Genomic DNA, 15,323 nt, shown 5'->3' with positions numbered 1-15,323 from the left:
ACAGCACGTGTGGCCAACAATATTCAGTACTATAGGCTGTGAAAAAGTCAGAAACAGCAAGAAACCAACTACATGGATTAAGTGAAGAAGGATGAGGTTCTGGGAAATCAAGGAAGACATTCTGAATGGCCTCCCGAAGCTTCATGTGTCACTCCTGCTTAGGCTCAACCATCCTGACTACTATCCACAGGGAAGACACAGTCTAAGTAATGATTAAGTTCCTGTCTTAAAGGGCCTTCTCAGTAAAATATTGCTTATTGCAGCAGCAGTCCAGCAGCACTGACTTACATAAGTTATAAGGAAGGGAGTTCTGCCTCTGGGAGAGCTCTACTATAGACTTACCAGCTCTAACAATTTCTTTGGATGGTGTCAAATTCTGAAGAAAATTTTTAACAACAGATGGCTTCTTTTAAGGCCACGAACAAATTAGTACTGCACCATCTCATAACATAGCTACCCAACAAGTTAGTCTTTGAAAACAAAGCAAGGAATCTCCTTCGTTTACTGGTATATCACAAATAGCAACTGGAAAAAGGGAAAAAAATCATAGCGTATTTCCATTCTGTAAATTACCATGTGATACAATTTAAAAACGTTTAATGCTAAAAAATCTTTTTCTAAAGTTATTAGGGAGGTCTTTTGCTGCTAACCATAATGGAGTAAGTGGTGGCAAATTACTTGCTGATTTAAAACAACAAACTGGATTAAACACAGCAGGCAACTGTTGTTAGGTAAGGACAACAGGCAGCAGAGGGCTTTAAAGATGGAAAATGTAAACAAGATAAGCCCCACATCTGCTCTGGCTTTCTGCTTAAGGATACTTTCCGTCACAGCAAAACCTAAGTGAACACTGATGGTTTCATCACAGGGAAACAACACCTAAGTGAAGACTGATGGTTTCCCTGAAGTGAGAAGGCAATGATTTGGAGGCTAGAATTTGTAGGCAAGGCATAAGGAAGAGGGAACTGTGCCAGGCTGGCGATGAGAGTGGTACAAAATTGCGTGAGAATGTCTCTGAGACCTTAGCTGAGGCCCAGCTGTACCTGAATAGGATGAGAATTCCCCAGGGACACAAGAAAACAGGAGCCCCAGGTCAATAAAGTACAGAGCTCTTCCTGAACACCTCAGGAATTCAGTTGAGACACCAGAAGGGCAGCACTGTGGGCGTAAAAAACACACCCTTGTGAAGGAACCATGCCTTCAAATTAGAAATAAAACTGTAAGAGTTTACCTACCCCAACAAAGCATTAAAACAAGTCTAACAGGATCAAGATGATTCTCTAGTAATTTATCTGCCGTGACAGAACTCTTATCTTTTAAAGGAAGGCGACACTATCCACAACCCCTACATAATGCATCATGCAAAACTCTAAAACCTAATCAAAATAATCTAGGAGAAGGTGTTTGGTGCAGCAGTTAAACTTACTGCCTCGGATGCCTGCATCCCATAGCAGATTGTGTAGTTCAAGTCTCAGCTGTGCTTTTGATTCCAGCTTCCTGCTACTTTTACCCTGGAAGGTAAAAGGTGATGACTCAAGTACTTGGATCCCTGCCACCTACATGAGAAACACAGATCAAGTTCCATGCTCCTGGTTTTGGCTCTGCCCAGTCTCAGCTGTTAGAAGTATTTGAAGAATGAACCAGCAAAATGGGAGATCTTTCTCTCTGTCTGCCCCTGTCTTTCTGCATTTCAAATAAAATGAACAAAAACAAAACCAAAAATCCTCAAAAACCAAAAAGCCACAACTTTCTAAACATGAAGAAAATGTGATCTAAAAGTTAAAAATGAGGTGACTGAGATACTGGAATTAGAAGACAAAAACTTCAATAAAAAGTTATGATGATTATGCTTGATTCACTAAAGTATGCATAATGAGTAAAAGGAAATTCTAGTAGGGAAAAACTATAAATATAATCCAAGTCAATTTTAACATTTCAAACAAAATTCACTAGATAGGATTAACTATAGATTGAATATTGCAGAAACAGAGCAAAAATCATTATAGACAGATCAGTGAAATTTGATAAGAAGAATGAAAAAAAAAAAAAAAAACCCAAAACTAGAAAATAGTGCTTCAGTGACCTAACTGGAAATAGTCTTAAGGGAGAAAGGAGGAGAGGAATAGGAGAGGGATTTCAGGTGGTGGTGGGGATGCCTACAGTTACAGGTATCCCTTAGGTCCATTTTTTTGCTGGAAAAGTCAGTTAGTTATATTTTATTACTTTTTTAATGTTATCATGCAATAGATTTATTATAATTTTTAAATTGAGAAGTATTTAGAAAACATTTAGTTTCATTTCTAACATGGTAAATAACAATAGATAAAAACCTACACATAGGGGCCAGCGCTGTGGCATAGTGGGTAAAGCTGCAGCCTGCAGGGCTGGCATCCCATATGGGTGCTGGTTCAAGTCCTGGCTGCTCTATTTCTGATCCAACTCCCTGCTAATGTACCTGGGAAAGCAGCAGCAGAAGACGGTCCAAGTCCTTGGGCCCCTACACCCAAATGGGAGACCCAGAAGACGCTCCCGTCTTCAGATCAGCCCAACTTTGGCCATTGCGGCCAGCAAATCGAAGATCTAACTCTTTTAAATAAATAAATCAAAAAAAAAAAAAAAAAAAAAAGCAAGAAAGAAAAAGAAAGACCACCAAAACAAAACAAAACCCTACACATAGACTCTGAAGAAAATTTTTTAAGATCATTAAGGGTCACAAAACTTAATTTCTGGTCTAGAAGCAACAATGATGAGAAGAGTTATTTGCCCCACCTAAGGCCCAGTGACCCAAGACAGGTGAAGAAAAAGCAGCCACACTGAGTGGGATTCGGGAAGAGCAACATTCTCACATTGAACCAGGTTTCAGTTGGAACAACATGGTGAAAAATGATTCCCTCTTTCTAAATCATCGATTTTTCCCCCCTTTATCAGCTCATTCCTCTCACACGGGGTAGTCTCATTATTACTAGACCCTGCAGCAGCTCTAGCTTATAATCCAGGTTAGTTTTTGTATTTAGGATCACTGTCTCTTAAACTTCAAAATATTTTCTGACCAGTACAATGCAACATAGACAAGACTCTTCCTACCAATCTCACTTCCACTTCCACCATCTTGCACACTCCACAGGATGATGCTACTCTCTGAGGCAACAGCAACCATTTTGTCTTTGTCTCCATGTGGACCTCCAACCACTTTTGCATTTAAAGCTACTCGTTCAATTGTCCAATCCAAATATGGGCTTGTAAACACCTGTTGCCATCCTGAAGATTCTTTGATTCTGTTAAGAAAAAACAAACACATAAGGTAGACTCACTACCAATTAAACAATACTAATCACTGTACCTCCCCTGCCCTAAAATATAGCTATCTATCCATCTTCATCATATATAAAATTCTGCTGATACATAATTTATGAAGTCAGAGTATTATCCCTGGTGTATTTTATGTTTACATACATAGGACAAATAATGACTTAAAAAATAATAGTTTGGGGCCAGCATTGTGGCATAGAAGTTTAAGCCGCTGCCTATGATGCTGAAATCCCATATGGGTGCCAGTTCGTGACCTGGTGCTCCTCTTCCAATCCAGCTACCTGCCACTGGCCTGGGAAAAGCAGCAGTAGATAGCCCAGGTGTTTGAGGCCTGTCACCCACAGGGGAGACCCAAATGAAGATCTTGACTTCGGCCTGGCCCAGCACTGGCCTTTGTGGCCATCTAGTGAATGAACAAGCGGATGAAAGAGCTCTCTCCCCCCTCCTTCCTCTCCCTCTTTTAAAATAAATCTTAAAAAAAAAAGAAATAAAGATGTAAGAGTTCTATTTCTCCAAAAAATAATTTAAGAAAGTCCCTCTAATCACTTTAAAAACATGGTTGCATTTTTCATGTTTCTTCATACACAAGAACAACATTATGGTCATTTTTTATGGGTAGGAGAAGTCATTCAGAGTCATTTTCAGTTGTTAGTCTTTCAGTTATTAGTATTAATAGAAACCACATGCATGGAATCCATTGGTGGTTGTACTTCAGATGACACTTTGTCTATCCAGGCAACCCAAGACAAGGGAGTGGGCCACATGCATTCCAACACCTCCCAACAACCTCATGAATAAAGGATGGTGGCTTTGAAAACCTCTCTGAGGATTGGTTTCTAAGGATCTAAACCCAAAACTTTATAGGAGTACTGATGTCCCATATATAAAAGCTAATATTCTATAATATCTAAGTTCTCTGATAAATATACCTGCCAATTTTTAATATTTATACCCATGTAAATTCAAGTCTTTCAGACTTAATTATATAGTATGACTTCATACATTTAAAATGTGAACAGTTGTGTGATAGTGAGTTAAACTATGAAAAAACTGTTTTTAAAGTTGCTCTCAAAAAATACGACAAACAAAATTGTAAAGCTTTTTTTGTGCTTTCCAAGGGAGAGATGGAGGAAAAAAAGCATTCCTTTACATATTATCTGACAAACTCACTGCAAAAAAAAAAATCAAACTTATATATTCATAAATAATGGTCACCTAACGACCTAAATAAAAACATTTCAGTTTCATTTAACTATGCATAGTAATGTAACTATAATTCATAAAAATACACAGTTCCATCTTCTTAGTTGGAGAATTACTGATTTCCTTCAAAGCAACACTGAGAAAGACATATTAATGTTTCTTAAGCACTGTACCATGTGTAACTATCATCTTTAGGCACCAGATGGGATGTGTTAGAATACAAATTTGGAAATAGAAATGCAATATAGATGCATTTAGGGACTCTGAGACTGAGCACAAAGCAGGGATTGTCAATTCTTCAAGAACAATGAAACATGCTGCTTTGTAGATGCAGACACAGGACAGGTCAATGAAGAAATGCTGAATTTAATGAAGTGCACGATGTGATCTTCCACTCATTAATTTGAGAATATAAATAAGGAAACCATATGTAATCTAATCTTTCACAATGATCACATGTCTAAGTTGTTTATCTCCACAGTAAATGAGGGTATTGTAAGATCCAGAGAAGGGTAAATAATCAGGATAGCATATTGAAGAGTGGCTATGTAACAATTACAAGACTTAATTATTAATAAACTATGTGAATTTACTTGTTTTTAAATTATAATTAAGTAAAAAGAAACATTTACTTTTTTCCCATACAACATAAGATTTAAAATATGTAAAAAGAGAAACAAAATGTAATAAGCTAAGGTCTTAGCACTCCTTTTTACAACAGCCTAGTAAACTAACATTCTGGAGTCAAGACAGTGTGGAAAAGAATGAATTCTTTGTTTAGCTAAGACCCCAAAGAAATTCTATAAAGAGGATATGCCTGTGAAATCCTGAAACTTACTATAAACATCCTGAAACTCAACTTCTATTGAAATAAAGAACACAGAAGTCCCAAAACAGCTATACACAACTACACACAGCAAGATAAAGGAGGCTGCGGAATTCAGTTAGAATTACTTTCATGATAAATTATCAGAACATAATTACCCACCCATTTGGAAGAAAACAAGATAAATTCTTAAATCTCTTATCTCATAAGTAAATTCCAAAAAAAGTCAATTCCAAATAAAGATCTAGAGTGAAATATAAGCTGCAAGAGGGGAGCAATTTACAAAACTATCCTGTGAAGGTAACACCGTCATAAACCCAACTAAGAAGAGGGGATATAAAAATAAAACCTAGGGGCCAGCATTGTGGCACAATAGGTTAAGTTGCTGCTTATGATGCTGGCATCTGATACTGGACAGTTAGTTTGAGTCCTGACTACTCTGTTTGGATCTATCTTCCTGCTGAAGTGCCTGGGAGGCAGCAGAAGATAGCCGAAGTACCTGAGTCCCTGACACCCATATGAGAACACCAGGATGGATTTCTGGCTCCTGGCTTTAGCCTGGAGCAGCTCTGGCTATAGAGGCCATTGCGGGAATGAACCTGTAAGATAAAGATGTCTGTCATCTCTCCCTCTCTATCATTCTGTCCAATAAGTAAATCTTAAAACAAATAAAACCTAACTGTAGAAAATCTGTGACTCTACGTGAAGAACACTCAGGCATTCTCTGTGTTACTCTTGTTAAGATTTTTAATTTCCTGATATAAAAACTTGAGGGAAAACCAATTTGCAAAAGCTTACACTCTAAAATAAAGTCAATATTTTCCTTTCTATTGAAATCTATTTCCATTGCACTGGATGATTTAACTATGCACGACGCAGTCTAGTACATACTCATTCTTCCCCTTGGTCACTCTGCACACTGCTATCTCTGACACTCTGAAAGCAAAGAAAGATGGCGATCAAAAGCAAACAAGATGGGAAATCTACCTACATTCCTCTTCATAATGTGTGATACACAATGTGTGTAATATTGTGCAACACCATGTGTCTCTGACAAGTAGCAATCTTCACTACTGTGCGATAACAAAAGGTATATTCTGCAGTTACACTTGGATAACTTATAATCTTACAACTCTCCCAGAATCTCCTCTTATCAATAAATATTTGTATATAATATTTTTTTATTTTTTTATTTTTATTTTTTATTTTTATTTTTTTACAGGCAGAGTGGACAGTGAGAGAGAGAGACAGAGAGAAAGGACTTCCTTTGCCGTTGGTTCACCCTCCAATGGCCGCCGTGGCCGGCGTGCTGCACTGATCTGATGGCAGGAGCCAGGTGTTTCTCCTGGTCTCCCATGGGGTGCAGGGCCCAAGGACTCGGGCCATCCTCCACTGCACTCCCTGGCCACAGCAGAGAGCTGGCCTGGAAGAGGGGCAATCGGGACAGAATCCGGCGACCCGACCGGGACTAGAACCTGGTGTGCCAGCGCCGCAAGGCGGAGGATTAGCCTAGTGAGCCGCGGTGCCGGCTTGTATATAATATTTAAAGTGAAGTCTGCCTTCAATTTACATCCTAAGATGTTAATTTCAAAATAATACTCAAAAAAATTCCTACAGTAAGTTAGTCTTACTTAAGTCATCCCTACCGCCCCTCCAAAAACAAAGTCATTTCTATACTATGTTATAATATTAAAAATCCAAGATAGTAGTATAGCAAAAGGACATTCCAAGTCGTGCAGGGGAAGTTAGTAAGCAGAGGGGATACAAGCTGGTTACGGAATCATGAGAAGTTTACACAGAGTAGCCCTGGAGTCCACCAGAGACTGCTCAGATAACAGTAAGGGAGCAAAGGGGAAGGAGAAGTGGTGAAGACCCAGCAGGGAGGTTGGCACCCACCCACCCCAGTGAACCAGGTGAGAGGTCACAAGTCCATGGAGCTGCAGATAGTGACAGGTGGGAAAGCTTGGTGAACTGTGTTTGAAGTTCCAAGTGGGAAGAAGGAGAAATTGTATGGGAGTGAGCAGAGAGGTTGGGCACGACACGGTCCATTTATGTCTCCTCCTCTCCCCACAGAACCTGCAACCCGCAGGAGAAGTCATATTTATGGTTTAGTTTCAAGTGTAAGCAGGGGTCTACCACATTTGCCTCCTCCGTACAAACCAATTAATTGCGGGGGCTACCTCACAGCACCCCCCCACCCAGGAACGAAAATCACATTCCAGAGTGATTTCCTCCCCACCACTCAACCGTTACAAACAAAGAGTAGTCCTGAACAGTGAAAACCTGAGTTTGTTTGACATACCAGTGAGAAGTGAGCCTGTAGGTGGCACTTAGTGCACCAAAGCTCTGGTACTGCCTCCATCATGATCTAGAAGTATACAGTACTCCAGGAGGCAGAGATGTGTGCTTCCACTTGCAACGCACAGACACATAGCAGCACATAGCATAGGGAAATCGCACCACAGGCTCAAAGCCACAATTAAAAATTAAATCATCCACAAATGTCAAAGAATAAAGGAAAAATCCTGAGTGAGAATAGGAAAAATCTATGAACTCCCCAAAGGAACAATACAATTCTTCAATAATGGAGGCTGAAGAAGAACAGATCAAGGATATGCCAGAAAAGGAATTCAGAAAATTAATAGTTAACTTAGAAGCAATCATAACCAAATTCATGATCTAAATGAAAAGCACTCCCAAGAAACTGAGATTTTAAAGAGAAGCCAGAATGAAATACTGGAAATCAAGAATTCAGTAGAACAAATAAAAAATGTAATGGAAAGTCTTAACAATAGAATAGAGGAGACAGAAGAAAGAATCAGAACTAGGACACAAATTTCTGGAAATACAAAAAGGCCAAAACAAGAAGGAGAAATCAGAAAATTAAAAATCATGGTTGGAGATTTATAAGATGACCCAATTTACTGATTCTAGGAATTCTGGAAGGGGTGGAAAGAAAGGATTAGAAGACCTTCTTAATGAAATAATAACAGATAACTTCCACAATCTGGAAAGAGAAAGAGACATCCAGGAACAAGAAATACACAGAACTCCCAATAGACAGGACCAGAAAAGAACTTCACCACTTACATTGTAGCAAAATTCACCTATGTGAAACACAAAGAACAGATCTTAAGATGTGCAGGAGAGAAACCACAAATCACATTCAGAGGAAACCCAATTAGACTCACTTTGGATTCTCATCTCATACACTGCAGGCAAGGAGACAATGGCAAGACATATTCCAAGTACTAAGAGAAAAGAGCTGTCAATCCAGAATACTGTACCCTGCAAAACTCTCATTTATGAATGGAGAAATAAGGATCTTCCACAACAAACAGAAATTGAAAGAATTTGTAACTATTTGTCCAGCCCAACAAAAGATGCTCAAGGATGTGCTACACACAGAAACAGGACCATCACTATAAAAGATGAACACAGACAATGACCCAGCAAAAGTACAAATGAAATCCAAAAACACAAAAACAGAGCTATTCACAGAAACATGGCAGGACAAAGTCGGTAGTTAACAATAGTCACACTGAATGTTAATGGTCTCAACTCTCCAATTACAAGACACAGACTAGCTGAATGGATTAAAAAAGAAAACCCATCTACATGCTGCCTACAAGAAACATACCTCACCAACAAAGATGCTCACAGACTAAAAGTGAAAGGATGGAAAAAAGATAATCCATACTAAGAGAAACCAAAAACAAAAACAAAAACAAAAAAAAAAAAAAAGAAAAAGAAAAAGAAAAAATGTGGCCATCCTAGTATTAGACAAAAGGCTAACAAAAACTATTAAAAGAGACAAAGAAGGACACTATATAATGATTAAAGGATCAATTCAACAGGAAAATGCAACTATTATCAATGTATATGCATCTAATTACAGGGCACCTAGCTATTTAAAAGAATTGTTAACAGAATAAAGAGAGATACAGACTCAAACACAATAGTAACAGGGGACTTCAATGCCCCACTTTCAGCAATGGACAGATCAACCAGACAGAAAATCAACAAGGAACCAACAGAGTTAATTAACACCAAGACCAAATAGACCTAGCAGATATCTACAGAACCTCCCACCCTACAGCCACAGAGTATGCACATTTTTCTCCACTGCATGGAACTTTCTCTAGGATTGACCATATGCTAGGCCATAAAGCAAGTCTCAGCAAATTAAAAAAAAAAAAAAAAACTGAAATCATATCATATATCTTCTTGGAATACAATGCAATGAAGGTGGAAATCAACAACTCAAGAATCTCTACATCATATGCAAACACATGGAGAATGAACAACATGTTTTTGAATGATCAGTGGGTCATAGAAGAAATCAGAAGAGAAATAAAAAGTCTCTGGAAACAAATGAAGACAACACAACATACCAAAATTTGTGGGATACAGCAAAAGCAGTGTTAAGAGGAAAGTTTATAGCAATTGGCACCTACATCAAGAAACTGGAAAGGCACCAAATAAATGTATCTATGTACTTCAAGGACCTAGAAAAACAACAGCAAACCAAATCCAAAGCTAGTAGATGGTTCAAAATTAAAGAAGAAATCAAAATTGAAACAATACAAAAGATCAGTAAAACGAAGAGCTGGTGTTTTGAAAAATAAACAAAACTGACAAACCAATGAGCAGCTAACCAAAACAAGGAGAGAGAAGACCCAAATCAATAAAATTAAAGAAAAAGAAAATAGGGCCGGCACCGCGGCTCACTAGGCTAATCCTCCGCCTAGCGGCGCCGGCACACCGGGTTCTAGTCCCGGTCGGGGCACCGGATTCTGTCCCGGTTGCCCCTCTTCCAGGCCAGCTCTCTGCTGTGGCCAGGGAAGTACAGTGGAGGATGGCCCAGGTGCTTGGGCCCTGCACCCCATGGGAGACCAGGAAAAGCACCTGGCTCCTGGCTCCTGCCACCGGATCAGCGCGGTGCGCCGGCCGCGGCGCGCCTGCCGCGGCGGCCATTGGAGGGTGAACCAACAGCAAAGGAAGACCTTTCTCTCTGTCTCTCTCTCTCACTGTCCACTCTGCCTGTCAAAAAAAAAAAAAAAAATGTAACAGACATCACAGAAATAAAAAGAATCATCAGAAACCACTACAAAGAGCTATATGCCAACAAACTAGGAAACCTAGAAGAAATGGACACATACAACCTATCTAAATTGAGCCATAAAGACACAGAAAACCTAAACAGACCCATGATCAAGACATAAATTGAATCAGTAAGAAAGGCTCTCCCAGCAAAGAAAAGGCCAGGATCAGATGGCTTCACTGCTGAATTCTACCAGACATTTAAAGAACTAACTCCAATTCTTCTCAAGTTGTTCAAAACTACTGTAAGGGAGGGAATCTTCCCAAATTCTTCCTGTGAAGCCAGCATCACCTTAATTCCTAAACCCGGAAAAGATGCAACAGAGAAATAAAATGACAGAACAATATCCCTGATGAACATATACGTAAATATCCTCAACAAAATTCTGGCCAACCGAAGCCAACAACACAACAAAAAGATCATTCATCTGGACCAAGTAGGATTTATCCCTGGTATACAGGGATGGATTTGCAAATCAATGTGATACATCACATTAAGAAATTGAAGGACAAAAACCGTATGATCATCTCAACAGATGCAGAGAAAGCATTTGACAAAATACAACACCAATGAAAACTACTGGGTTTAGAAGGAACATTGCTCAACACAAGGCAATTTATGACAAATCCACAGCCAGCATCCTACTGAATGGGCAAAACCTAGAAGCATTTCCACTGAGATCTGGTATCAGACATGGATGCCCACTCTCACCATTGCTATTCAACATAGTCCTAGAAGTTTCAACCAGAGCCATTACGCAAGAAAAAGAAATCAAAGGGATACAAATTGGGAAGAAGAAAGTCAAATTATCCCTATTTGCAGATGACATGATTTTATATATATAGGGGATCCAAAAGATTCCAGTAAGAGACTATTAGAACTCATAGAAGAGTTAGTTAAAGTAGCAGGATATAAAGTCAATACACAAAAATCAACAGCCCTTGTATACACAGACAATGCCATGCCTGAGAAAGAATTTCTAAAGATCAATCCCATTCACAACAGCTACAAAAAAAAAAAAAAAATCATCCTTGGAATAAATTTAACCAAGGATGTAAAAGATCTCTACAATAAGAATTACAAAGCATTAAAGAAAGAAATAGAAGATATAAAAAGAGAAAAATCTTGCATGTTCATGGATTGGAAGAATCAATATCATCAAAATGTCCATTCTCCCAAAAGCAATTTACAGATTCAATGTGTTACCAATCAAAATACCAAAGACATCCTTCTCAGATCTAGAAAAAAATGGTATTGAAATTCATATGAAGGCACAGGAGACCTCAAATAGCTAAAGCAATCTTGTACAACAAAAACAAAGCCGGAGACATCACAATACCAGATTTCAAGACATACTACAGGGCGGTTATAATAAAAACATCCTGGTACTTATACAAAAATACATGTATAGACCAATGGAACAGAATAGAAACACCAAAAATCAATCCAAACATCTACAGCCAACTTATATTTGACCAAGGAGCTAAAACCATTCCCTGGAAAAAGCACAGTCTCTTCAACAAATGGTGCTGGGAAAACTGGATTTCCACATGCAGAAGTATGACACAAGACCCCTACCTTACACATTACACAAAAATCCACTCAACATGGATTAAAGATCTAAATTTACAACCCAACACCAAACTGAAAACACTGGGGAAGCCTCAAGACATTGGCACAGGCAAACAGTTCTTGGAAAAGACCCCAGAAGCAAAGGCAGTCAAAGCCAAAATTAACAAATGGGATTACTTCAAATTGAGACACTTCTGTACGGCAAAAGAAACAGGAAAGTTAAGAACAAACTGACAGAATGGGAGAAATTTGAAAACTACGCAGCGTTAAAGGATTAACAACCAGAATCTACAAATTAAAAACCAGAATTTACAAAGAGATCAAGAAACTCCACAACAACAAAATTAATATCCTAGTTAAGAGATGGGCAAAGGACTTTGACATTTTTCAAAAGATGAAATCCAAATGGGCAACAGACACACGAAAAAATGTTTAGGATCACTAGCTGTCAGGGAAATGCAAATGAAAACTACAATGAGGTTTCACCTCACCTTAGTTAGAATGGCTTTCATACAGAAATCAACAAACAAGAAATGCTGCCAAGGATGTGGGGAAAAAGGTACCCTAATCCATTGTTGGTGGGAATGTAAACTGGTAAAGCCAGTATGGAGATACTTCAGAAATTTGAATATAGACCTACCCTATGACCCAGCCAACCCACTCCTGGGTATTTACCCAAGGGAAATGAAATCAGTAAACAAAAAAAGCTATCTGCACCTCCATGTTTATTGCAGCTCAAATCACAAAAGCTAAGTCATGGAATTAACCTAAATGTCCATCAACCAAAAACTGGATAAAGAAATTATGGTATATGTACACTATGGAATACTACACAGCAGTAAAAAAAAAAATGAAATCCAGTCATTTGCAACAAAATGGATCAATCTGGAAAACTTCATACTTAGTGAAATAAGCCAGTCCCAAAGGGACAAATACTGTATATTCTCCCTGATCTGTGAGAACAGAGCAAGCACCTAAAACAAAAGCTGTAGAAGTGAAATTGACACTTTGAGAAACAATGACTTAAACAGCCCTCATCTTGACTGCTGAGGAACACTTTATTTTTTCTCTTCATACTATATATGCAACTCTTTAGAGTTAATCGTATGTATATAATGTCAATTGAAAATAGATCTCAGTAAAAAATAAGAGGGGGAATAAGAGAAGGACGAGGAAGTTTGTAACTGTAAAGCTGCATAGTTCTGCATACATTCCTACAAACTTACTTCTAAGGGTACAGTTTAAAAACTTGTCATGGGACTCCAAATCCCATTAAAATTGGTGGTAAAAACGCCTTCTTAATTGTTAAAGTAACCATATTAAGTGTAAAAGTGAACATACAAATAGGATTAAGTGGATCATATAAATAGCATCAAGTGCCTGGTAATAGTAATAGAATTAAAAAGGAGGGAATGTCCAACACGGGAAGCAGTCCACACAGCAGACTTGGAAGAATGACAATCACTTTAAATAACACTGACCTCAGAATCAGCCCCTAAGGCTTAAAAGCCCATGAGAGCATTTCAGGTATGGAAAGCCAAGACAATGTGGCAAAATATATCCTACATGAAGAATCTCTGTGAGTGAGACCCTGGTAAGAAGGGGCTATCAAAGAAGGATGTACCTTTCTATGTACATTTCTATGAAGGGAAGAGAGAACTTCCACTTTGTTTATGGCCTTGTCTAAACACTGACAGAATGTATGGTCATAGCAAGAGGCTCACGGCAAGAGCCTTGAGTGATCACTGACATCATATATAAGAATGTTAATTGTTAAATGAACAACAGAAGTCACTGTGCACTTATTCCCCATGTAGGACCTCCAGCCTTTAATGAGTTGTACTATGAGAATTAACTGCAAAACTTGTTCTCAAACAATACTTTATATGCTGTGTGTGTGACTGGATGTAAGCTGTTGAAATCTTTACTTAGTATAGAGTTGGTGTTCTGTATATAAAGTTAATTAAAAGTGAATCTTAATGAAGAATGGGATAGGAGAGGGAGTAGGAGGTGGGACCAGAGTGGGAGGGTAGGTATGGGGGTGGGGGGAGAACCACTATATTCCTAAAGTTTTATCTATGAAATTTGCATTCATTAAATAAAAGCTTTAAAAAAAAAAATCCACAAACGGGCCAGCGCTGTGGCTCACTTGGCTAATCCTCTGCCTGTGGCACCGGCACCCCAGGTTCTAGTCCCGGTTGGGGCACCGGATCCTGTCCAGGATGCTCCTTTTCCAGTCCAGCTGTGGCCCGGGAAGGCAGTGGAGGATGGCCCAAGTGCTTGGGACATGCACCCACATAGGAGACCAGGAGGAAGCACCTGGCTCCTGGCTTTGGATCGGCACAGCGCGCCAGCCATAGCAGCCATCTGGGGGGGGGGGTGAACCAATGGAAGGAAGACCTTTCTCTCTGTCTCTCTCTCTCACTGTCTAACTCTGCCTGTCAAAATAAATAAATAAAAAAAAAATCCACAAACACTGAAAATATAAAGTCTGCATGTACTCACCATTATGATGAAAATACACATCTAACATTAAATAGCAGCCCTTTCATAAACAGATTTTGAAAACATACCTGAGATTAAATCACATTTATAAACTTTAGAAGACTTTTCTGTGTTTTTTTAACCTACTGTAGCTGTATTTTTTAACCAAATACAACAGTGATTTTAAAAATGTAGTCTTCGATTTTTCTGCAATTAAATTAGAGGGAATCATAATCTACACTAGATAATTCTATCCAGTTTTGTGCTTATGTACAATTCCTTATCATTACCATTTCTCACTGCATACAATGATTTGGAACTAACGTCTACCCTTTCCCCGACTTAAAAAAAAAAACAACTGATCACCACACTTTTTCATTACCTTTTAGTTTCTGAATGTTAAGAATTAGCAAAACAAAACTACTGTTTAAATCTCACCCAGTATAGATACTAAACTACACCACTGCTGCCCACAGCTATCTTGCTTCACCACCACAGTCCCAACAATGTGGTCGCTGCAACCAACACAACTGCTCTCCTTTACTATATAGTACAAAACTGAACCAACAGAGAGAAAAATCAAGGCACTCATATTCACAATCCTGCCTAAATTCACTTAAGACACCAGTTAAATTACTCAAAAGCCAAATACAAGCAAGAAGGAGTAACATTTAATACATCTGAGTAACATTACAGTTCATACATCTGGAGCATATTTAAGACATTAAGGCCTTCACCAATATTACCACATCAGCTGTGAAAACAAAAGCAAACCAAATTTCAATCAGGTGATACAAAAATAGGTAAAAAAAATGTAGGGGAAAA

At 38.6% G+C, this 15,323-nt stretch overlaps 1 protein-coding gene across 4 annotated transcripts in view; it reads right to left on the bottom strand.

Moving 5' to 3' along the window:
* Positions 1-15,323, bottom strand: part of KCTD3 (potassium channel tetramerization domain containing 3) — a 51,837-nt gene that overhangs the window by 22,701 nt on the left and 13,813 nt on the right. For all 4 annotated transcript variants that reach the window (XM_051820562.2, XM_051820563.2, XM_051820566.2 and 1 more), the window contains one exon: positions 3,085-3,275. In XM_051820562.2, the coding sequence (XP_051676522.1) occupies positions 3,085-3,275 (191 nt within the window). The remainder of the gene's footprint in view (positions 1-3,084; positions 3,276-15,323) is intronic.

The sequence above is a fragment of the Oryctolagus cuniculus genome, chromosome 13 (genome assembly GCF_964237555.1).
Source record: "Oryctolagus cuniculus chromosome 13, mOryCun1.1, whole genome shotgun sequence".
Lineage (NCBI taxonomy): Eukaryota > Metazoa > Chordata > Mammalia > Lagomorpha > Leporidae > Oryctolagus > Oryctolagus cuniculus.
Note: the sequence above shows the minus strand (reverse complement) of the source record. Positions and strands in the feature narration are given on the sequence as shown.